The sequence below is a fragment of the Pongo pygmaeus genome, chromosome 13, assembly GCF_028885625.2.
Source record: "Pongo pygmaeus isolate AG05252 chromosome 13, NHGRI_mPonPyg2-v2.0_pri, whole genome shotgun sequence".
Classification (NCBI taxonomy): Eukaryota; Metazoa; Chordata; class Mammalia; order Primates; family Hominidae; genus Pongo; species Pongo pygmaeus.
In genome coordinates, this window is record NC_072386.2 from 41,529,153 (window position 1) to 41,556,451 (window position 27,299).

Consider the following 27,299-nt stretch of genomic DNA (forward strand, 5'->3'; position numbering starts at 1 on the left):
GTCTATGTATGTCTACCTCTACATAAACACACAGAGGTAGGGGTGCCAAAATATCTGAGAAAATCATTTAAGTGGTATGTTGAAAAGAATTTTCTTCTTTGTCGCAAATAATTTTGTGTTGTCTTTTTTTTTTTTTAGGAAAAGTTGTGAGAAGAAACATCCAATGTATATTATTTAAAAGTATTTACTTAAAATTTTACCATATATAGAATATGTAAATTATTCTACTCATTTTCATTAAGTGCTAATACAGAATAATATAAAAAAGTTTGATGGAAATTAAAGAAAAATTCGGAGGGAATCATGGTTTGTGCAAAGTATAGGTCCAATAACAAGTATAGATTGAACAAATATTATGAAATGAGTGATCTTCTTATTAATTTCAATTCAAATCAAGCAGCATTTATTAAAGTCAGATCATTATAATGGATTATAAATATGACTAAGACATCACCTCAAAGTCTCACAATATGCTAATACATACACAACTAATTGGTTATATAAGTCAGACTACTATACAGAACCCAGACATGTAAATACAGTGATAAATGATCAGAACGAAGGAACTCTTACTTCTTCTGCCAATTGAACAATGGTGAAAAAAACCAGAAGAGTCAGAATATGCCAGAATGTCAATGGTAAAAAACTCATACTTTATTATGGGGAAACTGTAGAGAAAAAACAACTCTTGAGTTTCTAGAATATGAGAAATCTTTAAAAGTTTGAAAATGTTTTCAGTAATGCCATGACTTGACCATATCTGTGTTTTGGAAGGATAACTCTGGCACTAATATGGCAGGGTGAATAGAAGAAAAAAGACTAGATATGAGAAAACTTATTGGAAGACCATTGCAATAGCCCAGGAAAATGGTCATGTGACCACACAGATAGAAATAAGAGGATGGGTCTAAGAGATCTGTGGTGGTAGAAACAGTAAGGCTTAGCAATAGATTAAATATTGGTGGTAGAGGGAAAGTGGAACAAAAGTTAAGGAATCTTCCTTGGGCTGCAAGGTGGACAGTTATTTCAGAGACAAGCAATGCAGGCAAAGGAGAATTAGGAAAAACAGGGCACAGAAGTGTTGAAAAAAGTGTTCAGTTTGGGACCTCAGCGAATTTCAGGCTTTTGCAGAAAATCAAAGTGCAGATGTTTAATAGGTAATTGAAACCCGTTAAGAACTCAATTTGGTAAAAAAAGATAAAATAGTAGGGGAGACACTCAGAAGCATATTTAGTTGTTGCCATTCTTTGAAAAACTAATAGGAATAATGAGAGCATTACGTTGCCAGTTACTATCCATATTTTCTGCAACTTAATTACTAATCAATTACACTGATCACTTTGAAATTTTAATTCTGTCACTTCTTGCTCCATCCTTGTAAAACTTCATCACTGTGGAATAGAACTATATAAATGTATATTAATGTTTATACTGATATGCAAAATAATATATATCTAATATGTTTTATATTATATGAATGTATACTTATATTTATATAAATATAAAATTTATATCATGTAACAAAAGTCACTATCAGGATTTGGGTTAGTCACCATGATGAAAGTGCATCTTCTTAAACTGCATTACATAAAACAAAATTCTAGAAAGAAGGTATGAGGCCATTGGAATACGCATTAATAACTCCAGGCCCCTGTTTCCTATACAAACAACTCTTGAGTTTCTAGAATATGAGAAACCTTTAAAAGTTTGGAAATATATGCCAAGGATCAAAAAAAAATATGTTTGCATGTTGACTGAGCTGTCCAGTTTTTGATATTTTATGTTTTCCTTATTCAGCTCTATTAGTATCCAAAAGCCAGAGCTGGCAGTCACAATAAAAATGAGAGAATTTAATGAAAATCTAACTAAGAAGTATTTAGCAAAAGGGTAAAATGAGCACTGTTATGACATAAAATGCAGGTGAATTTTGAGAATAGGAAAAAAATGAAATTTGGAGTAAGGAAAATAAAGTAAAAGGAGTAAATATTTTGTAATGTAGTTGTCAGAGATATTACAGTGAGAGTTTCTCAAACAGTGCAATTTATCACAGCTTATATGCCACACAGCTGGCCCCTTCTCCAGTGTCATCTCTCACAATTCTCCATCTAATCCACTCTGCTTCAACCATGCTAGACATCTTTCAATCCCTTGAGCTTGCCATGCTTTCTCATGCCAACTCCGACTTAATCTTCATTTTTTTCAACTGAGACTTCAATTCCCCAAGCAGGCCTTTCCTCACCACAGCCCAAGTGAAGTCCCTCAGTTACATGCTCTGAAAGCACCCTATGCTTGTACTTTAACAGCCCTCTTTTAATTACTTGTACAATGGTTGTATTCTCCACTATATCTGAAGTGCCATGATGGTAAAGATTTGTCTTATTCCACATTGCAGTCTCATCGGAAAGCACCTGACAGGGAATCAGAGGTCTTGGCTTGTAATCTGATTGGTTTCTAATTAAAAGCCAGGGAGTTGAACTCCAGAATCTGTACTTTATACCACTGAAGTGCACTGTATAGCCTCTCTCAACAAATTGTCAAGGCTAACAGCTGTTTCAAAAAAATATTCTTAAAGAGCTAAAAACTCAATAATGAATATCAATAATCAACTAAGATAAGGTATATGAATGTTTGTGGAAGCAACTTACCTGGAGAAAAATACTTGAATTCTGTGTCAGTTTCTCTATCTACACAACACTAATATTAACAAATGATCCCTCTGCTATCCATAAAGTATAATTAAAATAAATGTGGTGAAATGTTATTTTGGAACTTAAGAGAAAGAGGATCTTTTTTTTTCATCTTAACTGAACCAAAATATCTAAACAATTCACTTTTATTAACAATATAATACCACCTGACAAGTATCAAATCTGACATAATCTGAACAATGATGCAAAGATATTTCTCCCGCAAAGACACTAATGGAATGGTCCTCTGAGCTGTAATTTATTATTTACTCATAAATAAAGTCCTATAAAATTAAAAACATACTGCTTAAACATACAGTGGAAATGAAGCAAATCAATACCATAGTTTGCAGCATCATAACTCACAGCAAAGTATTTGGGTTTGGCATTCTGTGTTTCAAGACTGAAGTATCATGTTTCTCCATAGCTGTGGGTGTGCTGGTCTCCAAACACCCACAAGTAATTGGTTGTGACTGCTGTACTGTTCTCTACTGGGCTGTATGGAACTCAAAAGCTCTTTACTCAAAGCCCTTTCTAGTTATTATAACTCAAGATAAAAGCTCTGGAGCAGTCCTAAGTTAATGGGCCAAAGACCAACATACTGGAAAAGTTAAAGTACTGGCAAGTGTACAATTGATGAGAAATCTTACATGAACTCCAGCATTATTATTGTGTTGCTAAAAAAACTGAAAATGTTACCTAAAGATGGATAGTTTTTAAAGATAATTATTCATGTCTACAATATGATCAATCTCTTTATATGCATTACAATGACATGACATATGTTTTTGATAAATAATGAATATTTATTTTGTATCTGGTGAAATTGCTGGATAGGATAGTAATGAGTACATACTGGCTGCCTTGATTCATTAAATAAGTCATAACAACAACAGGTAACGGTAATACAGTACTTATTATATGCTAAAAGCACTGATATAAGGGTTGTTTTAGTTCTTTTGCCTAAAAATAAAAAGATTTCCTCATAGTTAACTTATATTTCTTAAAATTATAGTATAGCTTAGCTGTAGGAAATATATATATCAGAAAATCTTTTTACACAAAGATAAGAGAATATTTATTGATCACCTACTAATATGCCAGACACTGTCTTTGTTTCGTCCTCATAACAACCCAACAATGTGGGAATTTTCATCTACTTATTACAAATATCAAAACTGATGATTAGAGTGTTTTAATGGCTAATGAGTAACAGTGTCAGAATGTACATCCAGGCCCGTCTGATTCTAAAGCCTTCTGTGAGAAGGGGAAAATGGCAGCTGGTTAATAGTTTTGAGAGTAGCCAAAATAAATATGAGAGAGATCAAGAAAGAGCATCAAGAACAAAATGGTCAGAAGTGGAATCAAATCAGATTATAAAGTAAAAAGCTGGAATTGGATGGTGCAAGAATGGATTGGGAACTGAGGAAGGTAAGGTTTGGAATGACTATTGCAAGCAGTCTTGGGCTCACTGGGTACAGGCTGTTTGGGTGAGTTGGGTGGCTTTAATTAAGAAGGGGAATGGAACTAAAATAACAATACATTTCCTATTATACAAAATGATAATTTCATTCATTAAACATATGTACTATCCATAAGACCCAAGTCAACATAAAATATATATTTTGATTGCTCTTCCCACTTTACAAGGTGTCAAATTGCTATACAATCTTCAGAGACTCCTACACATACATTATCTTCTCAGCACTTTCTTCTGACAATGTTAGAATGTACTCTTCTCTCATTTGCGCATCCACAGATTTTTTATATGCCTATTTTTGTGATTGGCTTATGTCTCTGTTTCCCCAGCTAGAAGAGGAACTCACAAGGGCAGAGATCATGTCTTATTCACCTCTGTCTCCATATCTCAAATAATGTCCACTTAATGATTATTTCTATATTGTTAAATACAGGTAGAAAATGGTCTATGCAATAAGGAACACAGAGATGTGTGAGTTCCAAAGGAAAGGAAATGAGCACACATTCAGTGCTTTTCAGAGGTGATGGTACAAAGTACTACCTATATGTCCCTGATGCTCAAACCATCTATGTCAGTGGATATTAACATTCCAAAACATTAGATTAAGGGAAACTCAAACTCAACATACTCAAAACTAAATTCATAATATTCTCCCCATTCCACTGTTTTCTTTATCAGTAAATGAGATCATTGATCCATTTCCAAAAGCAAAAAACTAGGAATTGTCCCAGGCACACCATTTTCTCTCGTTCTTCATGTCTAGCTGGTTCCTCACACTGTAGCCAAAGTGATCTTTTTTAAAATGCAAATCTGAGCTCATTCCTCCTTTAAAATTTTTCAGTGAGTTTTCCTTTGCTCTTAGGAAAAAGAACAAAGTCTGACCTCTGCCCTTTTCTCCAGACCATTCTTATATTAGACCTCTCTCGCCTTTGCTTTCTTCCGCCAGCCACACTGGTCTTTCTCAGTTTCTTCTTTCCATCACAGAAACTTTGTAGAAGTCACCACTCCCCTTTTCCTGATCTAGATCACTGTTCTTTTGCATCATTGGATAATTCCTACCCAATCTTCAGACACTAGCTCAAGCATCACTGACTCTGAAAATGTTTTACTCATACCCTAGTCTAGGACAGCCCCATTGTTTAAAAAACTCATAATCAGTCAAGTTCTTTCCTTTCAGTGCATTGTCTTGGTTAGTAATTACACATTATTTAGTGTGATTATATGAAAAATAATTCCACTTCTAGATTTTAAGTTTATGAGAACAAGGATTGTCTGTTTTGGTTCATATGATATCTCCAAGAACAGAACTGTGCCCACCAAAAAGCACATGCTTAATAAATTTTGAATTAATAGATAAAGAAAAGAATTAATAATACAAAGAAGGCAGAGCACAAGTAAGCAGAGGCCTGGGAGTCAACAAAGGAAAAGCAGACATGTGAAACAAACGAGATGAGTGTTTAAAGAAGAAAGGAGTAGCTGAAGACCTGATGTTGCATAAAAATTGAAAGGGATGGAAAGGAACTAATGGATAGAGCAAGCATAAAATTATTGGTGACTTTTGAAAAATAGTCTCAGCAGAATGACAGACTCAAAAGTCAGATGGTAGGAAAGCTCAAGAATAAATGGAAAGTGAGTATACAGAAGCAAGTATAGATTACTTTTTAAGAATGTATCAATGAAAGGAGAGGAAAACAGGCTGCAGAAAGGAGCAGAGAGCTCAGTCACTGGAATATGCTAATGGTGATCAAAGAAGAGGAGTTACATGCTCAAGGCTATAGTAGGAAGCAGGATAAAATGATGAAATTTGTAGTTGAAAGTGTTAGATTAGTAAATAATCTTTTCCTGTGGTATAATCCAATGACTTTCTATCAAGATAATGATGATTAGAATAATAGCTGACTTTTTTTTTTTTTTCACTAAGTGTGAGGCAAGGTCCTAAGTACTTTAACACTTCTCACTAGACTGCCCAACATCTCTATTAGGTAGCAATATCATTATCCCCATTTTACAGATGAAAGCCCTGACATGCAAGCCACATAGTTAGCAACTGACAGAACTAGAATCTGAATCCAAACTTATTTGACTTCTATGGCACACACTATTAACTGGTTAACACAATATCCACTCCTGCCTAACTCCCTTGTCCCTTAACTTATTTCAGCTACGTGTGGCCACATGACCCATTTCCAGCTATTGGAACATAAGCAGAAACCTGTTTGGAGCTTCTTTAGAAGATTTTCCCTTCTTTGAAATATATAAATATTAAATATATGTTTTTAAAAGGAAAAGCCTTTTAAGGTGTGTATAGAGATCTGTCTACATACCTATATCTATATATCTATATACATGCCTTTGAAGGAACATATATAACTGAGTAACACATATATATATAAGCTGTTGTTGGGCTATCCCATCCTTCTGACTTGAATGTTACTACAAATTCTAGATCTGGGCTGCAATCTTATGACAATGAGGGAGTAAGCAGAGAAATTACAGAAAAGTTGAGCCACTAAACTAATAACAATAACCACCTACTTCTAGACTTCCTGTAATGTGAGAAAAAAAGTACTCTACTTTTTAATTGAAAGATGAAATTGCATGTATTTATCATGTACAACATGTTTTCAAGTATACATACATTGTAAAATTGTTAGATCTAGCTATTAACAAATGTAATACCTCACATAGGTATCGTTTTTATGGTAGGAACCCTTAAAATTCACTCTTTGCACTTTTCAAGAATACGTCTTTATTAACTATAGTCACCATGTTGTACAATAGAGATCTAGAACTTATTTCTCCTACCTAACTGTAATTATATATTCTCTGACCAACAACTCCCCATTGTTCTCTCTCCCCTATCCACTCCATCCTCTGGTAACCACCAATCTGTTCTCTACTATGAGATTACTTGTTTAGATTCTACATATGAGTGAGATGCAGTATTTGTCTATGCCTGGCTTATTTCATTTAACATAATGTCCTACAGATTCATCCATGTTGTCGTAAATGACAAGATTTTGTTCTTTTTTATGACTGAATAGTATTTATTATGTATATATACCATATTTCCTTCATCCATCCATCCATTGATGGACACTTAGGCTGATTATATATCTTGGCTATTGTGAACAGTGCTGTGATAAACATAGGAGCACAGATATCACAACTCTGAAACTACTAGAAGAAAGCATGGGGGAACTCCATGCCATTGTTCTTGGCAATGATTTTTTGGGATATGATCTTAAAAATTATATGCAATACAACCAAAAACAGACAAATGAGATTAAATCAAACTAAAAAGCCCTGCACAGCAAAGGAAACAATCAGCACAGTGAAGAGACAACCTACAGGATGGGAGAAAATATTTGTAAGCTATACATGTGACAGGGATTAATATCCCAAATATGTAAGGACCTCTAAGAATAGCAAGAAAACAAATAACTTGATTTTTAAAATGGGCAAAAGACCTAAATAGACATTTCTCAAAAGAAGACATACAAATGGACTTGTATATGAAAAAATGCTCAATATCACTAATCTTCGGGGAAATGCAAATGAAAACCACAATGAGATATCACCTCACTCCTGTTACAATGGCTGTTAACAAAAAACAAAAGATAAGTGTTGGTGAAGATGTGGAGAAAAAGGAATCTTTGCACATGCTGGTTGTAGAAATGTAAATTAGTACAGTCATGGAAAACAGTATGAAGTTTCCTCAAAACATTAAAACTAGAACTATCATGTGATCCAGCAATCCCACAACTGGGTATATATCCAAAGGAAATGAAATCAGTAGGTCAAAGAGATATGTGCACTCCTCTATTTTTTAAATTGTGCTAGTCAAATATTCTGTTATTTACACTTGATAGTATTCCTAATGGATATACCTCCAAAGCCCATGCTCTTACCCACCAAACAATATTGCCTCTCATCTATGAAATACAAAGACCAAGGTTTGTTTTTCTACTACCTTTAGAGAGTTCTTAAAAAGTTCAAGTTAGTAAATGCATATACAAATATCTTTAAAAAATAAAAACCATTACACAAGTTTATTATTTTTAAAACAGTGATTCTCAACTAAGGGAAAAGACAGGAGAGCACACATCCTGTCGAGACACGGAATTGGGCAGCATTCTCCTAAAAGGATACATCAGAATCACCTGGGGGAATGTTTCGCATTCTATAGATGAAGAATCACTACCAAGTGAACCACCTCTTCTAAATGAAATGATGAATGTATCCTGTAGATATGTTCAAAGGGGAAAAATGTTGAAAAGTAGAGTTTTGGTATGATTGTGAAGTATATTAAACACACTTTCATTAAGATATCAGTAGCATAAGAATTGGTAAAAATTTTTTGAACCCACGGAGAAACAACCTCACCTTACCAAGTTTGGTCTTCTTAAAATACAAGTAATTGTTTTCATATTAAGTAACAGTAAAAAGTAATAATAGTACGACCCAACAAAGCTGATACAACTTAAACAGTATAATGTAAAATTAACCAATCAAATCAGAGATAGCAAGAAGAAATATGAAAAAGGCTAGAATAAATTCCAAATACTCCAAAATTTTAAAAAGTTTCCTCTTCATTTTAATTTCTCTTGTTGGAGGTCAAATTTACTAATCTCTCATTAAGAAATTAACAAAGTCATTTTAAAAACTGAACTTACAACTCTGGTCCCAAATAACTGTCTTTTTACATTTACTGGATAAATTACTCGTACTTTTCACTCAATAAATATTGAGCACCTACTATAAGCCAGACTGCTCTTGGAACTGGAAAGTCTTAACAGCAATGAAGCAAACACTGAAAACTGCCTTTCTTTATGGAACCTACATTCTACTGAGGAAGGAGCAAACAAACAATATGCAAATAAATAAAATGCACCATATGTCAGTTTGATGATAACTGCTAAAGGGAAAAAAATAAAATAAGAAAGGTGGAAGGTAGACAGGAAATATGGGGCAAAAGAGAGACAGAGAGTTTTTCATGGGGCAGGGAGGGTTGATGGTTGTGATTTTGAATACCCTGGTTACAAAGGATTTATTTGGATGCTGGCACTTGAGCCAAGACCAGAAGGTGAGGAATCAGATCACAGCCATGTATCTATTTGTTTTAATGCTAACTCTTTTTCTGTTGAATGCAGCATTTGAAGTGGGTCAAGAGCGGAATAGCAAAATGATACTGTTTTTCTTTATAAGTCACTGTAATCAAACCAAAAAAAAAATTAAAAAGACATTCCAATTATTGATAACCTTCTGAATCTATTGTTGACATATCAGCCTTTTGAGGGAAAGTTTAAATGTTTACTTATTCCTTTATGTCACAATACATTCATTTTTTAAAACTCCCCAAACATATACTTCAAGTAGAGAAATTTTTTTTTTTAGTGTTAAGTGAGCCCAAACTTCATCATGGGCTAAAATTTTAAGACATGAAAATAGCTGCTGAAACTGAATTTTAATCATATAGATGAATCACAACATGCATCTTTAGTTAGGCATGTATTATGGATAAGTCTAGTTTTCTACAGAGAATAATCACATGTTCTAATTACCATTTTGGTTATATGCATAATTAATAATATTCTGTCTTAATGGGACACACTGAATCTTCAGACAGTTGCAAGCTTTAACTATGCATACTGCCAAATCCAACTGTCAGCTGCACTGCCAAACACAAAGGAATCTTGATGTAGTGTTTTAGCATTGATAACAATATGCATATCTTTATACATAATACAATGAAAAAATTGCTTTTCTTCTTTCAAATTTTTCTCCACACAAATAATTTTATGTCACTTGATTGATCATTTACCCTAAATTACATATATTGGCAAATGATCTTATGAACACTAAAAACATAAATGTAAATGTAACCCAAGATTCAAAAAGTTATAAAAATATTCTTAGACAAGGACTTACTGATTGTAAACTTGCATTTTCACGTAAACAAGCTGTGTGAAGTTCTGATTTCAAGGCCGCAATGTGACTTCGATGAGATGTCATTTCCTTCTCTAATGTCGTGATTCTAGTGCTTGCAAGTTGGTAGACATCCATGAAACTTTTAATCATAGCCTTAAGAAATAAAAATAATGTCACATATAATTCAAATAAATATGTCCCCAAAGGAGAATTTCCATAATTTGAAAGCACAATCATTAAAATTTTAAAATAAACAACTTTTCATCTTTCTTTAAAATAATAAAGCTAAACCTCACATTTTATATTGAGAACAGTGACTATTTTAAGAACGTTTGTGAGAAAATAATTGAGACTTCATTCCAGAGTATTTATTTAAATAAGATGTACTTTGATCTATTGTGTTTAAAATTTAGAATGCAGTTTTAAAAGATGGCACAGTTATTTTCTGTAGTAAAGTTAAATTCAAGGTGTAATTTGACCTAAATTTCCATCTTAAGAGAGGTGCAATCTTAATGGGTATACAAATAAGATATTTCAAAATAAGCTGAGTTAGTAAAATTTTTAATCCACCTAAAAAACAAATGTTTTGAAACAAAAGGAGCTAAAATAATCTTGTGATTTTTAAGAGTAAATGTGATTCCTATTTTGTAAGAAAAGTATAATTATGTTGATTCATGTAACACAGAAATGCCCTCACATTGGACTATACATAATAAAACAACATAAGCAAGTTCTGGTAACTTATTATCTCCTCTAAACAGTACCATATTTAGGGAATTATTGTATCACAGTTTAATCATATTTTATAGAATTTTTCTTCTAAAGCAATTTGTAATGAATTTTAAGTCCAGGATACTATTATGTCTTTTTAAAAAAGACTTTCAAAATAACTCAAATATAGCAAAATAAATCCCATATTTCAAAGACATTTTCAAAAGTAGTATTGTATTGTTTACAAGAAAAATGTTCCTACAACAGCCACAACTTAGTATAAAGGTAGACAGTCTGAGAATTTGCAAATTACATTCTATCTTAAGGTTGTGAATTAGGAAAGCTTTGAGAAATTATATATTTGAGCAGTTGTGAATGCATGTGAAAAATAATTTGGTGAACAAAGAGTAAGAAACAATATAGTAAATGTATGCAAAACAGAGGTAAGTTAGTTACTTGCAGGTAAGAGTAAGAAAATTCAGGAAAATACAGTATTCTACCTTACGTTGTGTAAATACTTAATGATTATCAGAAAGACTGAAAAAAGTTTTAATGAAGAATTCTGGCTACATCTAATAGCTGCCATTTACCAAGTACCTACTGGAGCTTTGTTGTTTTCTTGCATTTATTAATTTAGTCCTAATGACGACTGCAAGACAGGTAAGCATTGCACATCTTTCAGGTGAGTCAGCCCAGAGGTGTGGTACAAATAGGTAAAATTTGAATCTAATTCTTTTTCCAAATCTTAATTTTTGTTTGTTTTTGTTTTTGTTTTCTCAGTATGGGTACATGAAATTCAGCAATCTCTTATTTTGGTCTTTTTTTTTTGTTTGTTTAGACAGAGTTTCACTCTTGTTGCCCAGGCTGGAGTGCAATGGCACGATCTTGGCTCACTGCAACCTCCGCCTCCTGGGTTCAAGCAATTCTTCTGCCTTAGCCTCCCAAGTAGCTGGGATTACAGGCATGTGCCACCATGCCCAGCTATTATTTTGGTCTTAAAATTTCACTCCTATCAGAATATAGGAGTGAATAAATGCTATTCATAAATAACCATAATTATTCAGTATTTGCAGTCTTGTGATGTTGATTATTGCATAAAGTAAGTTATTGCAGTAAATGATGCTTTAGAAAGCAATTTTCTCTCATCAGTTTTGTCCTTATTCAGCCTTACACAAAAAAAGGCATAGTTCTGGGCTTAATTGTGATGTAATTAAAATTATTGAGTGAACATTTTGGCTCATATTTTATGACATTGTAGTTCATCCCCATGGTCAATTTAAGGTAGAGTTCTTACAATATATTACTTTCAATATAGGTATTTTATTAATAAGAATTTATTTCAGTTCGACTTTAAATGAGTGGTTTTACTGAGTGATTGTATGATTCTATAAATAAAATTTTAATTGAACATCAAAAAAAAAAAAGAAAGAAAGAAAATTCAGACCTTTTGGCCTAATAAATTCTTATTTGCACTCAAAAAACCAGCTCAGATCTTTTTCAAGAATCCTCTTGTGAGCCCAAAAAAGGCAGTGTTAACTTCTATCCTGGTTTTCTGTGGATCCTTCATGCCTGCTTCTACTGTTGCATATTATTGCTTTAGTAGAAATTTATTAGTTTACATGTTTATCTTCTTTACTAGACTGAGGAGCTACTTAAGGCCAGATACTCTGCCTGTACATATTTGGAGCTTCAGGGATAGTGAGTACTTGTTTGAATGACTGCTTGAATTAATGACTGTTTTGAAGAATGAATGGATGAAACATTAGAAAAGATAAAAACCATAAGTTGAAACCATATATTGTTATAAAATACCTTCTACGAAAGGGTGATGATGTTTGGGAAAGTATAATCTTAACACCTAATCTAATGAATAAATTATTAATAATACTCTGTTCAAGTTGAAAAAAAGCAGAAGCGTTAACTATAGGCCAGGCATAAAAGGGTGAAGTACACAAATGTGAATTTATTAACCAACACTACATAAGCATTATATGACTTCTTACCTGGGAATATCTGACATATCCTAACCTATCTTCCTTTGAATCATTTCAAGGCAAGTTTATAGCTAATACTAATATAAACTATCTCTGTATCTCAAAAGTATGTGAAAATCAGAAACTTGAATTACATCTGTTTTTTCCTATGTCAAGTCTCTCTCAATTCTTATAAATTCATGTATCTTCTCCACTGAGATAGTAGACCGGAAATCACAAGTCCTGGGTTTTTTGTGTTTTTTTTTTTTTCTGATTCTTACTTTGATTCAATTCTATGTTGTTGGGAAATGCCACATAATCCCTCTGAGCCTCCATCTCCTCCATCTATAAAATGGGAAAAAGAGTCGTTTTCTTGTCTACTTCCAAAATTGTTGTAAGGCTCAGAAAATTAAAATAGCTAATGTTTACTAGGGATTTACTGAAGTGCAGGGACCATGTAGCATATTACATGCTTAATTTCATTTATCTTTACAGTAACCACATGGAGTAGATACTTTTTTTAACCTAGTTTTTCAGAGCAAAACACAGGAGCTTGGAGGGATTAAATAACTAGTCCGAGTTTACCATTAGTTGCACAATGGTCAGGATACAAATCCAAGTATTTCTCATGCAAACCCACTCTCTTAACCCTTCACCTATATTGCATTTAATATAAGAAAGCACTCTAAAAATGGTAAACTATTGAATTTCATTGTAGTATTATTACTATTGTTCTGTTTTTAAATTCTCCACTAAAATCTAAATGAGACAATCTGAAATATGTGGTTCTTAGATATCTACTTTTATTGTCTAAGGACCTAAAATGTATAAAAGGCTGAAACCTGCATAAATGCTTATTGAATGATAAGAAAGTTCCCTTCCATCAGTAATAGGCTCCTGGATTATTATTTCACTGTAAGTCACAAGAGAATTGACCTTTAATATTTTAGGATTAAAAGTTCCACATTTTAACAGTTATCCCATTTTCTAAACTTGGAGAAACACATTTTATGAATTTCATCTTTATGACATTCTAAAAGGAATAAATAATATAAACAATATTCCTTCAAATTTGCCTTTAAAAATAAATTTTTTGAGAAGTAATGTCAGAAATTTTATATAGTGGATAACTCTTCCTTGATCTACTTTTAATAACTAAATTCTAATATTCAGTGAAATATTAATATAAACCACATATTACTTCTTTATAACACTAAAAAGAATATAATAATCCAATTTTTCTTAGGATTTCAAATCTTAAACATTCCAACTCTCTTAAAGTAGTATTTTCATTTGAGACACAAAATAAAATTTGTATAATAGTGCACATGATACTTTTTCAGAGCAGCAAGGTACAATGATCAATACAGAAAGCAGGTTTCATGTTACTAATATGTATAAAATATACTATGCTCTTCTAAACAAAAGTCTCCTTCAAAACTGGAAGGTATGAGGAGTATCACTGAAATGGCAATTATTCAAAGAAGCCACACATATTTTGAAGAATAAAGAATGTTAACTTCCAGCATTAATAAGTGATTCAAACTATATAGGAAAGCATACCAATGAAAAATTCAACTCTTTAATACAAAAGAAAGTTGGCAGAAGAAATGGAAATGACAGTCTGAATTAACTGAGGGAGTAGAAGAAACAGGGAGTAAGCATCTACCGACCCCTGTATCAATCTCCTAAAGTCTAACCCTCTACAACATACCCTGTTCCTTTATTAAAAGATCACATTATTTTACATTAGGAAACAATGACAAAACAGCATGATATTATATACAGCAAGTCCAGGATTTGAGAACTTATCCTGCTGTCATCCTTGGCCCCAGGGGCTTATTTTGACTATACCATGCAGTGAGATCTGTATCGCAGTGAGACTTGGTTAGTATATGAAGAACAAAAGACAGTTTCTGAACAAGAATAGCCTCTGTTTTAGGCATAATCTATAGTGTTTATAATTGACAGTAATAAGACGAGGGAATTCAAACATAAAATTCCACATCTATCCATTTTTTAAAAGTATATGTGCATTAGAATATAAAAAGTTATAAGATACAAACAGATGTATGTCACTTGAAGACTAGAACACCATTTATATTACTTGTTATGTACATATTATTAAGTAGTTTAGACTGACTTCAAATTTGAACATCAGGAACAATGGGATAGTTGGGGGCCTGATATTAAGAGAAGAAGAAAATAGTGGAAAATATCATAAAGCCTACATGCCAAAATATCAAATCTTTTATCTACATTTTTGAGTAATTGGAAAGCAAAAACCTCTAACACTTCGACTTTAATTCATATAATTATAAACATACTTCATTTCTATATCTTACGTAAATATATTGTGTAAAACACATATGCCAGATATACTAAATATGTGAAATGTAATACATTCACACAAAATCAGGATAAAAATTCATACCTTATAACATTTTATAGAAATTAAATGAGTATTAATACATGAAATGAGCTTAAACTACCTGGCATATAATAAAGGCTCAGGTAAATGTTACCTGTAATAATGATATCAAATAGGAAAATTACTATTTTCTCTCATAAAAGAAAGATTCAATATTTCTGAGAGGTGTAAATTATTAGACATAATGTGAATATTTTAAATATAAAATATTTAAATATTTATTTCTCTTTGATAATAAAAGTTACTATTTATTATGTCATTCCTAAGGAAGAAGATCTCACAATGATAACATGGTTATGCTCAACAAAATGCTAGCAAATAGAATCCAACAGCACATCAAAAAGATAATACACTATAATCAGTTGAGATTTACTGCAGGAATGCAAGGATGGTTCAACATATGTAAATCAACAAACATGATATATCACATAAACAGAATTAAGGACAAAAACCATAAGATCATCTCAATAGATGCAGAGAAGGCATTTGGTAAAATTCAGTATACCATCATGATAAAAATCCTCAAAGAACTAGGCAGAGAAGGAAGAGGCCTCAACATAGTAAAGGGCCTATATGACAAACCCAACATTATACTTAATGAAGAAAAGTTGAAAGCATTCTAAGAATTGGAACAAGAAAAGGACGTCCATTTTTTGCCACTTTTATTCAACACAGTACTGGAAGTCCTTGACAAAGCAATCAGGCAAGAGGAAAAAATAACAGGTATCTTAATTGGCAAACAGGAAGTTAAATTACCCCTGCTCACTGATGATATATTCTTCTATCTAGAAAATCCTAAAGAATCCACCAAAAAACACTTAGATTTGATAAATTCAGTAAAGTTTCAGGATGCAAAATTAATGTACACAAATCAGCAGCATTTCCATACACCCATAATAATCTACCTGAGGGCAAAATCAAGAAGGCTATCCAATTTACAATAGTTATAAAAAAAAACACTAGGAATATATTTAACGAAAGATGGAAAGATCTATAGGTAGAACTACAAAACACTGATGAAAGAAATTGTAGATGAGATAAACTATTGGAAAAATATCCAATGATCATGAATTGGAAGGATTAATATCGTTAAAATGACCATATTGCCCAAAGCAATCTACAGATTCAATGCAATCTCTATCAAATTACCGATGTCATTTTTCAAAGAGTTAGAAAAAACAATCCCAAAATTCATATAAAACAAAAATAGAGGATTCCTGGCAAGATGGCTGAATAGGAACAGCTCCAGTCTGCAGCTCCCAGCAAGACCAATGCAGAAGGTGGGTTATTTCTGCATTTCCAACTGAGGTACCTGGTTCATCTCACTGGGGCTGGTTAGACAGTGGGTACAGCCCACAGAGGGTGAGCAGAAGCAGAGTGGGTCATCGCCTCACCCGGGAAGCACAAGGGGTCAGGGAACTCCCTCTCCAAACCAAGGGAAGCCATGAGGGACCTGACGTGAGGGATGGTGCTATCCGGCACAGATACTACGCTTTTCCCACAGTCTTCACAACCCAGACCAGGAGATTCCCTTGGATGCCTACATCACAAGGGCCCTGAGTTTCAAGCACAAAACTAGGCGGCCATTTGGGCAGACACCAAGCTATCTGCAGGAGTTTTTTTCATACCCCAGTGGCACCTGGAACACAGCAAGACAGAACTGTTCACTCCCCTGGAAAGGGGCCTGAAGCCAGGGAGCCAAGTGGTCTTGCTCAGAAGATCCCACCCCCATGGAGCCCAGCAAGCTAAGATCCACTGGCTTGAAATTCTTGCTGCCAGCACAGCAGTCTGAAGTCAACCTGGGATGCTCAAGCTTGGTGGGGGGAGAGATGTCTGCCATTACTGAGGCTTGAGAAGGCGGTTTTCCCCTCACAGTGTAAACAAAGCCTCCAGGAAGTTCAGACTGGGCAGAGCCCACTGCAGTTCAGCAAAGCCACTGTAGCCAGACTGCCTCTCTTGATTCCTCCTCTCTGGGCAGGGCATCTCTGAAAGAAAGGCAGCAGCCCCAGTCAGGGGCTTATAGATAAAACTCCCATCTCCCTGGGATAGAGTACCTGGGGGAAGCGGGGCAGCTGTGGGCACAGCTTCAGTGGACTTAAACGTTCCTGCCTGCCAGCTCTGAAGAGAGCAGCAGATCTCCCAACACAGCACTCGAGCTCTGCTAAGGGACAGACTGCCTCCTCAAGGGGGTACCTGACCCCCATGCATCCTGACAGGGAGACATCTCCCAGCAGGGGTCGACAGACGCCTCATATACAAGAGCTCCGGCTGGCATCTGGCAGATGTCCCTCTGGGACAAAGCTTCCAGAGGAAGGAGCAGCCAGCAATCTTTGCTGTTCTGCAGCCTCTGCTGGTGATACCTAGGCAAACAGGGTCTGGAGTGGAATCCCAGAAAACTCCAGGAGACCTGCAGAAGAGGGACCTGACTGTTAGAAGGAAAACTAACAAACAGAAAGCAACTGTATCAACATCAACAAAACGAAAAAGCATGCAAAAACTCCATCCGAAGGTCACCGACAGCAAAAACCAAAGGCAGACAAATCCACTAAGATGAGGAAAAACCAGCTCAAAAAGGCTGAAAATTCCAAAAACCAGAATCCCTCTTCTCCTCCAAAGGATCACAACTCCTCGCCAGCAAGGAAACAAAACTGGATGGAGAATGAGTTTGACAAATGGACAGAATCGGGCTTCAGAAGGTAGGTAATAACAAACTGCTCTGAGCTAAAGGAGCATGTTCTAACCTAACACAAGGAAACTAAGAACCTTGATAAAAGGTTAGAGGAATTGCTAACTAGAATAACCAGTTTAGAGAAGAACATAAATGACCTGATGGACCTGAAAAACACAGCACAAGAACTTCGTGAAGCATACACAACTATCAGTAGCCAAATGGATCAATCAGAAAAAAGGATATCACAGGTTCAAGATCAACGTAATGAAATGAAGTGTGAAGACAAGAATGGAGAAAAAAAAATGAAAAGGAACTAACAAAGCCTCAAAGAAATATAAGACTATGTGAAAAGACCAAATCTATGTTTGATTGGTGTACCTAAAAGTGACAGGGAGAATGGAACCAAGTTGGAAAACACACTTCGGGATATTATCCAGGAGAACTTCTCCTAGCAAGACAGGCCAACATTCAAATTCAGGAAATATGGAGAACACGACAAAGATACTCCTTGAGAAGAGCAACCCCAAGACACATAATTGTCAGATTCACCAAGGTTGAAATGAAGGAAAAATGTTAGAGGTAGCTAGAAAGAAAAGTCAGGTTACCCACAAAGGGAAGCCCATCAGCCTAACAGCATATCTCTCTGCAGAAACCCTACAAGCCAGAAGACAGTGGGGGCCAATATTCAATATTATTAAAGACAATAATTATCAACCCAGAATTTCATATCCAGCCAAACTAGGCATCATAAGCAAAGGAAACATAAAATCCTTTATAGACAAGCAAATACTGAGAGATTTTGTCACCACCAGGCCTGCCTTACAAGAGCTCCTGAAGGAAGCACTAAATATGGAAAGGAAAAACTGGTACCAGCCACTGCAAATGCAAACCAAAATGTAAAGACCATTGACATTATGAAGAAACTGCATCAACTAATAGGCAAAATAACCAGTTATCATAATGACAGGATGAAATTCATACATAACAATATTAACTTTAAATGTAAACAGGTTAAATGCCCCAATTAAAAGGCACAGATTGGCAAATTGGATAAAGAGTCAAGAACTATTGGTGTGCTGTATTCAGGAGACCCATTTCACATGTAAAGACACACACAGGTTCAAAATAATGGATGGAGGAATATTTACAAAGCAAATGGAAAGCAAAAAAAAAAAAAAAAAAAAACAAAAAAAACAGGGTTGTAATCCTGGTCTCTGATAAAACAGACTTTACACCAACAAACATCAAAAAAAGACAAAGAAGGGCATTACATAATGGTAAAGGGATCAATACAGCAAGAAGAGCTAACTATCCTAAATATATACGCACCCAATACAAGAGCACTCAGATTCATAAAGCAAGTTCTTAGAGACATACAAGGAGACTTAGACTCCCACACAATAATAGTGGGAGACTTTAACACCGCACTGTCAATATTAGACAGATGAACAAGACAGAGAATTAACAAGGATATTCAGGACTTTAACTCAGCTCCAGACCAAACAGAACTAACAGACATCTAGAGAACACTCCACCCGAAATCAACAGAATATACATTCTTCTCAGAATCACATAGCACTTATTCTAAAATCAACCACATAATTGGAAGTAAAACACTCCTCAGCAAATGCAAAACAGAAATCATAACAGTCTCTCAGACCACAGGGCAATCAAATTAGAACTCAGGATTAAGAAACTCACTCAAAACCACACAACTACATGGAAACTGAACAACTTGCTACTGAATGACTACGGGGTAAGTAACAAAATTAAGGCAGAAATAAATAAGTTCTTTGAAACCAACAAGAACAAAGACAGAATGTATCAGAATCTCTGGGACACAGCTAAAGCAGTGGTTAGGGGAAAATTTATAGCACTAAATGCCCAAAAGAGAAAGTGGGGAAGATCTAAAATCAACACCCTAACATCACAATTAAAAGAACTAGAGAAGCAAGAGCAAACAAATTCAAAAGCGAGCAGAAGACAAGAAATAAGTAAGATCACAGCAGAACTGAAGGAGATAGAGACACAAAAAACCCTTCAAAACCTCAATGAATCCAAGAGCTGGTTTTCTGTAAAGATTAACAAAATATATAGACTGCCAGCCAAACAAGTAAAGAAGAAAAGAGACAAGAATCAAATAGACACAATAACAAATCATAAAGGGGAGATCACCACTGCTCCCACAGAAATACAAACTACCATCAGAGAATACTATAAATAACCCATGCAAATAAACTACAAGATCTAGACAAAATGGATAAATTCCTGGACACATATACCCACCCAAGACTAAACCAGGAAGAAGTCGAATCCCTGAATGGACCAATAAGAAGTTCTGAAATTGAGGCAGTAATTACCAACCAAAAAAGCCCAGGACCAAACGGATTCACGGTTGAATTCTACCAGAGGTACAAAAAGGAGCTGGACCATTCCTTCTGAAACTATTCCAAACAACAGAAAAAGAGGAACTCCTCCCTAACTCATTTTATGAGACCAGTATCATCCTGATATCAAAACCTGGTGGAGACACACACAAAAAAAGAAAATTTCAGGCCAATATCCCTGCTGAATATCAATGTGAAAATCCCCAATAAAATACTGGCAAACCGAATCCAGCAGCACATCAAAAAGCTTATCCACCATGATCCAGTTGGCTTCATCCCTGGGACGCAAGGCTGGTTCATCATATGCAAATCAATAACTGTAATCCATTACATAAACAAAACCAATGACAAAAACCACATGATTATCTCAATAGATGCAGAAAAGGCCTTCAATAAAATTAAACACCCTTTCATGCTAAAAACACTCAATAAACTAGGTACTGATGGAACCTATCTCAAAATAATAAGAGCTATTTATGACAAACCCACAGCCAATATCATACTGAATGGGCAAAAACTGGAAGCATTCCCTTTGAAAACTAGCACAAGACAAGGATGCCCTCTCACCCCTCCTGTTCAACATAGTATTGGAAATTCTGGCCAAGGCAATCAGGCAAGAGAAAGAAATAAAAGGTATTCAAATAGGAAGAGAAGAAGTCAATTACCTCGGTTTGCAGATGACATGATTGTATATTAAAAAAACCCCATCGTCTCAGTCCCAAAACTCCTTAAGCTGATAAGCAACTTTAGCAAAGTCTCTGGATACAAAATCAATGTGCAAAAATCACAAGCATTCCTATGCACAATAATAGACAAACTGAGAGCCAAATAATGAGCAAACTCCTATTCACAATTGCTACAAAGAGAATAAAATACCTAGGAATATAAGGTACAAGGGATGTGAAGGACCTCTTCAAGGAGGACTACAAACCACTGCTCAAGGAAATAAGAGAGGACACAAACAGATGGAAAAACATTCCATGCTCACGAATAGGAAGAATCAATACCATGAAAATGGCTATACTGCCCAAAGTAATTTATAGATTCAATGCTATTCCCATCAAGCTACCACTGGCTTCCTTCACAGAGTTAGAAAAACACTACTTTAAATTTCATATGGAACCAAAAGAGAGCCCGTATAGCCAAGACGATCTGAAGCAAAAAGAACAAAGCTGGAGGCATCACGCTCCCTGACTTCAAACCATACCACAAGGCTATAGTAACCAAAACAGCATGGTACTGGTACCAAAACAGGTATGTAGACCAATGGAACAGAACAGAGGCCTCAGAAATAACACCACACATCTACAACCATCTGATCTTTTACAAACCTGACAAAAACAAGAAATGGGGAAAGGATTCCCTATTTAATAAATGGTGTTGGGAAAACTGGCTAGCCATATGCAGAAAACTGAAACTGGACCCCCTTCCTTACACCTTATACAAAAATTAACTCAAGGTGCATTAAAGATTTAAATGTAAGACCTAAAACCATAAAAATCTGAGAAGAGAACCTAGGCAATACCATTCAGGACATAGGCATGGGCAAAGACTTCATGACTAAAACACCAAAAGCAATGGCAACAAAAGCCAAAATTGACAAATGGGGTCTAATTAAACTAAAGAGCTTCTGCACACCAAAAGAAACTATCATCAGAGTGAACAGGCAACCTACAGAATAGGAGAAAATTATTGCAATCTATTCATCTGACAAAGGGTTAATATCCAGAATCTACAAGGGACTTAAACAAATTTACAAGAAAGAAACAAACAACCCCATCAAAAATTGAGCAGACACTTTTCATAAGAAGACATTTCATAAGAAGACATTTATATTGCCAACAAACGTATAAAAAAAGCTCACCATCACTGGTCATTAGAGACAGGCAAATCAAAACCACAATGAGATACCATCTCACGCCAGTTAGAATGGCAGTCATTAAAAAGTCAGGAAACAACAGATCCTGGAGAGGATGTGGAGAAATAGGAACACTTTTACACCATTGGTGGGGGTGTAAATTATTTCAGCCATTGTGGAAGACAGTGTGGTGATTCCTCAAGGATCTAGAACTAGAAATACCATTTGACCCAGCAATCCCATTACTGAGTATATACCCAAAGGATTATAAATCATGCTACTATAAAGACACATGCACACATATGTTTACTGCAGCACTGTTCACAATAGCAAAGACCCAGAACCAACCCAAATGTCCATCAATGAAGACTGGATAAAGGCAATGTGGCACATATACACCATGGAATACTATGCAGCCATAAAAAAGAATGAGTTCATGTCCTCTGCAGGGACATGGATGAAGCTGGAAACCATCATTCTCAGCAAACTATCACAAGGACAGAAAACCAAACACCCCATGTTCTCACTCGTAAGTGGGAGTTGAATAATGAGAACATATGGGCACAGGGAGGGGAACATCACACACCGGGGCCTGTTGTGGGGTGGGGGGCTACGGAAGGGATAGCATTAGGAGAAATACCTAATGTAGATGATGAGTTGATGGGTGTAGCAAACCACCATGGCACAGGTATACCTACGTAACAAACCTGCACATTCTGCACACGTATCTCAGAACTTAAAGTATATTTAAAAAAGAGCCCTAATAGCCAAAACAATCCTAAGCAAAAAGAACAAAGCTAGAGGCATCACATAACCTAACTTCAAATTATACTACAAGGCTATCATAACCAAAATAGCATGGTACTAGCACAAAACAGACATATAGATCAATGGAACAGAATGGAGAACTGAGGAATAAAGCCACATACCTACAGCCAACTGATCTTTGACTAAGTCAATAAAAGCATACACCGGGGAAATTATACCCTATTGTTATACCAAAACAACAGCTGCATTCATATCTCTGTTGTAGCACTATCCATAATAACAAAGATATGAAATCAACCTAAGTGTCCATCAACACAGGATTGGATAAAGAAAATATGGTGTGTGTGTGTGTGTGTGTGCACACATCTACCATGGAATACAACACAGGCATTGAAAAAAGTAAACTCATGTCTTATGCAGCCACATGGATATAATTAAGGCCATTATAAGTGAAATAACTCAGAGACAGTCAAATACTGCATGTTCTCACTTATAAGTGGGAGCTAAACAATGGCTACACATTGATGTACAGAGTGGAATAACAGACATTGGGGATTACAAAAGGTGAGAGTGTGGTCAGGTTCACTACTCACATAATGGATATACTAAAAGAGCAGACTTCACCACTATGCAATATATGCAAGTAAGAAATCTGCATTTGTACCTCCTAAATATGTAAAAATAAAAATAAAAAGATCACCATTAGAAAAAAAATGTGTCTTCATTGGCACCAGGAATTAAAGGAAATTTCATTATTTTCTTCATTATCAAAAAGTTACTCTGATAAGGTTGCTCATTTATTAGACTTACTTTCATTCCAATATTTTAATAGTATTTTACAAATTTTAAGGATATAGCAGGGAATGAGATACAGACAGCCTATTACTAATAGCATGCAAACAGCAACTGTGACTCCAATAAAATCCCCATCAAAGATGTGTAATTGTACTCTAGTTTGATGTTTGGTTTCTGGTCCTGCCCACAAATACTTGTTTCGCCAGGACATTCTATTCCAGTAAAAAGTTGTGTAAGAAGGGCTGTATCAGGATGTCAGACTGCCAACCACCTCCTCGCTTTGCCAATGGAATTATGTGCACGTGTCTGTGTGTGTGTGTGTGTGTGTGTGTGTGTGTGTAAGCACATGTACATGAATGCATAAAAGCTGCTAAAAATGCTATCAGCAGAGAAGAATCCTGATTAAGCAATAAGGAATAGAAAGTAGAAAGGATCACAAACAAAATTTTAGAGAAACCCTATTTAAAATAAGAGAATACTTCTACAATGGTAACACCAACTACAGTTAGGCTTGAAGCTCAGCGTAAACAGGTAGGAGATGTGGGAGAAGGCCTTAGCCTTGGTTTATTAATAGCCCTAAACCATTTACTCTCAACAAAAAGTTGTTGCATAGTGAAAGAAATATGATCAGATAGGATTTATTATTTTTAAAGACTTGTGTAACTCTCTGTGATATACCCAATTGGAAGCATACTTCTGATTCCCCATGCCCATCACCCATTGGTGATACATGGTTAAACAGGTAAATGCAAATGGAAGAAGTGCACAGTTGGTTGTTGATATAGTTTGGATATATGTCTCCGCCCTAATCTCATGTTGAATTGTAATCTCCAATGCTGGAAGCGGGACCTGGTGGGAGGTATTTGGATCATGAGGGCAGATCCCTCATGGCTTAGTGCTTTAAAACCATGTGGCACCTCCCTCTCCCCAACACATCACTTGCTCCTACTTTTGCCATGTGATGTGCCTGCTACCCATTCACCTTCTGCCAGTATCTTAAGCTTCCTGAAGCTTCCCTAGAAGCCTACAGAACCATAAGTCAATTAAACTTCTTTTCTTTATAAATTATCCAGTCTCAGATATTTCTTTTTTTATATATATACTTTAACTTTTAGGGTACATGTGCACAACGTGCAGGTTAGTTCATATGTATACCTGTGCCATATTGGTGTGCTGCACCTAGTAACTCGTCATTTAACATTAGGTATATCTCCAAATGCTATCCCTCCCCCCTCCTCCCACCCCACAACAGGCCCCAGTGTGTGATGTTCCCCTTCCTGTGTCCATGTGTTCTCATTGTTCAATTCCCACCTATGAGTGACAACATGCGGTGTTTGGTTTTTTGTCCTTGCGACAGTTTGCTGAGGAGGATGGTTTCCAGCTTCATCCATGTCTCTACAAAGGACATGAACTCATCACTTTTATGGCTGCATAGTACTCCATGGTGTATATATGCCACATTTTCATAATCCAGTCGATCATTGTTGGACATTTGGGTTGGTTCCAAGTCTTGGCTATTCTGAATAGTGCCGCAGTAAACATACGTGTGCATGTGTCTTTATAGCAGCATGATTTATAATCCTTTGGGTATATACCCAGTAATGGGATGGCTGGGTCAAATGGTATTTCTAGTTCTAGATCCTTGAGGAATCGCCACATTGACTTCCACAATGGTTGAACTAGTTTACAGTCCCACCAACAGTGTAAAAGTGTTCCTATTTCTCCACATCCTCTCCAGCACCTGTCGTTTCCTAACTTTTTAATGATCGCCATTCTAACTGGTGTGAGATGGTATCTCATTGTGATTTTGATTTGCATTTCTCTGATGGCCAGTGATGATGAGCATTTTTTCATGTGTCTTTTGGCTGCATAAGTGTCTTCTTTTGAGAAGTGTCTGTTCATATCCTTCGCCCACTTTTTGATGGGGTTGTTTGTTTTTTTCTTGTAAATTTGTTTGACTTCATTGTAGATTCTGGATATTAGCCCTTTGTCAGATGACTAGATTGCAAAAACTTTCTCCCATTCTGTAGGTTGCCTGTTCACTCTGATGGTAGTTTCTTTTGCTGTGCAGAAGCTCTTCAGTTTAATTAGATCCCATTTGTCAATTTTGGCTTTTGTTGTCATTGCTTTTGGTGTTTTAGACATGAAGTCCTTGCCCATGCCTATGTCCTGAATGGTATTGCCTAGGTTTTCTTCTAGGGTTTTTATGGTTTTAGGTCTAACATTTAAGTCTTTAATCCATCTCGAATTAATTTTTGTATGAGGTGTAAGGAAGGGATCCAGTTTCAGCTTTCTACATATGGCTAGCCAATTTTCCCAGCACCATTTATTAAATAGGGAATCCTTTCCCCATTGCTTGTTTTTGTCAGGTTTGTCAAAGATCAGATGGTTGTAGATATGCAGCATTATTTCTGAGGGCTCTGTTCTGTTCCATTGGTCTATATCTCTATTTTGGTATCAGTACCATGCTGTTTTGTCTACTGCAGCCTTGTAGTATAGTTTAAAGTCAGGTAGCCTGATGTCTCTAGCTTTGTTCTTTTGGCTTAGGATTGACTTGGCAATGCAGGCTCTTTTTTGGTTCCATATGAACTTTAAAGTAGTTTTTTCCAATTCTGTGAAGAAAGTCATTGGTAGCTTGATGGGGATGGCATTGAATCTATAAATTACCTTGGGCAGTATGGCCATTTTCATGATATTGATTCTTCCTACCTATGAGCATGGAATGTTCTTCCATTTGTTTGTATCCTCTTTTATTTCATTGAGCAGTGATTTGTATTTCTCCTTGAAGAGGTCCTTCACGTCCCTTGTAAGTTGGATTCCTAGGTATTTTATTCTCTTTGAAGCAATTGTGAATGGGAGTTCACTCATTATTTGAATCTCTGTTTGTCTGTTATTGGTGTATAAGAATGCTTGTGATTTTTGCACATTGATTTTGTATCCTGAGATTTTGCTGAAGTTGCTTATCAGCTTAAGGAGATTTTGAGCTGAGACAATGGGGTTTTCTACATATACAATCATGTCATCTGCAAACAGGGACAATTTGACTTCCTCTTTTCCTCATTGAATACCATTTATTTCCTTCTCCTGCCTGATTGCCCTGGCCAGAACTTCCAACACTATGTTGAATAGGAGTGGTGAGAGAGGGCATCCCTGTCTTGTGCCAGTTTTCAAAGTGATTGGTTCCAGTTTTTTCCCATTCAGTATGATATTGGCTGTGGATTTGTCATAGATAGCTCTTATTATGTTGAGATAAGTCCCATCAATACCTAATTTATTGAGAGTTTTTAGCATGAAGTGTTGTTCAATTTTGTCAAAGGCCTCTTCTGCATCTATTGAGATAATTATATGGTTTTTGTTTTTGGTTCTTTTATATGCTGGATTATGTTTATTGATTTTCGTATGTTGAACCAGCCTTGCATTCCAGGGATGAAGCCCACTTAATCATGGTGGATAAGCTTTTTGGTGTGCTGCTGGATTTGGTTTGCCAGTATTTTATTGAGGATTTTTGCATCGATGTTCATCAGGGATATTGGTCTAAATTCTCTTTTTTGGTTGTGTCTCTGCCAGGCTTTGGTATCAGGATGATGCTGGCCTCATAAAATGAGTT

General features: G+C 35.5%; 1 protein-coding gene across 14 annotated transcripts in view; it reads right to left on the reverse strand.

Annotated features, from left to right (window-relative positions):
- The window catches only part of CCDC171 (coiled-coil domain containing 171), a 445,777-nt gene that overhangs the window by 37,356 nt on the left and 381,122 nt on the right, over positions 1 to 27,299 (reverse strand). For 13 of the 14 annotated variants that reach the window (XM_054501330.2, XM_054501326.2, XM_054501331.2 and 10 more), the window contains one exon: positions 10,099 to 10,251. In XM_054501330.2, coding sequence (XP_054357305.1) covers positions 10,099 to 10,251 — 153 coding nt within the window. Of the gene's footprint in view, positions 1 to 8,741; positions 10,252 to 27,299 lie in introns of those variants that run through there. The other variant, XM_063649496.1, reaches the window with a different exon arrangement.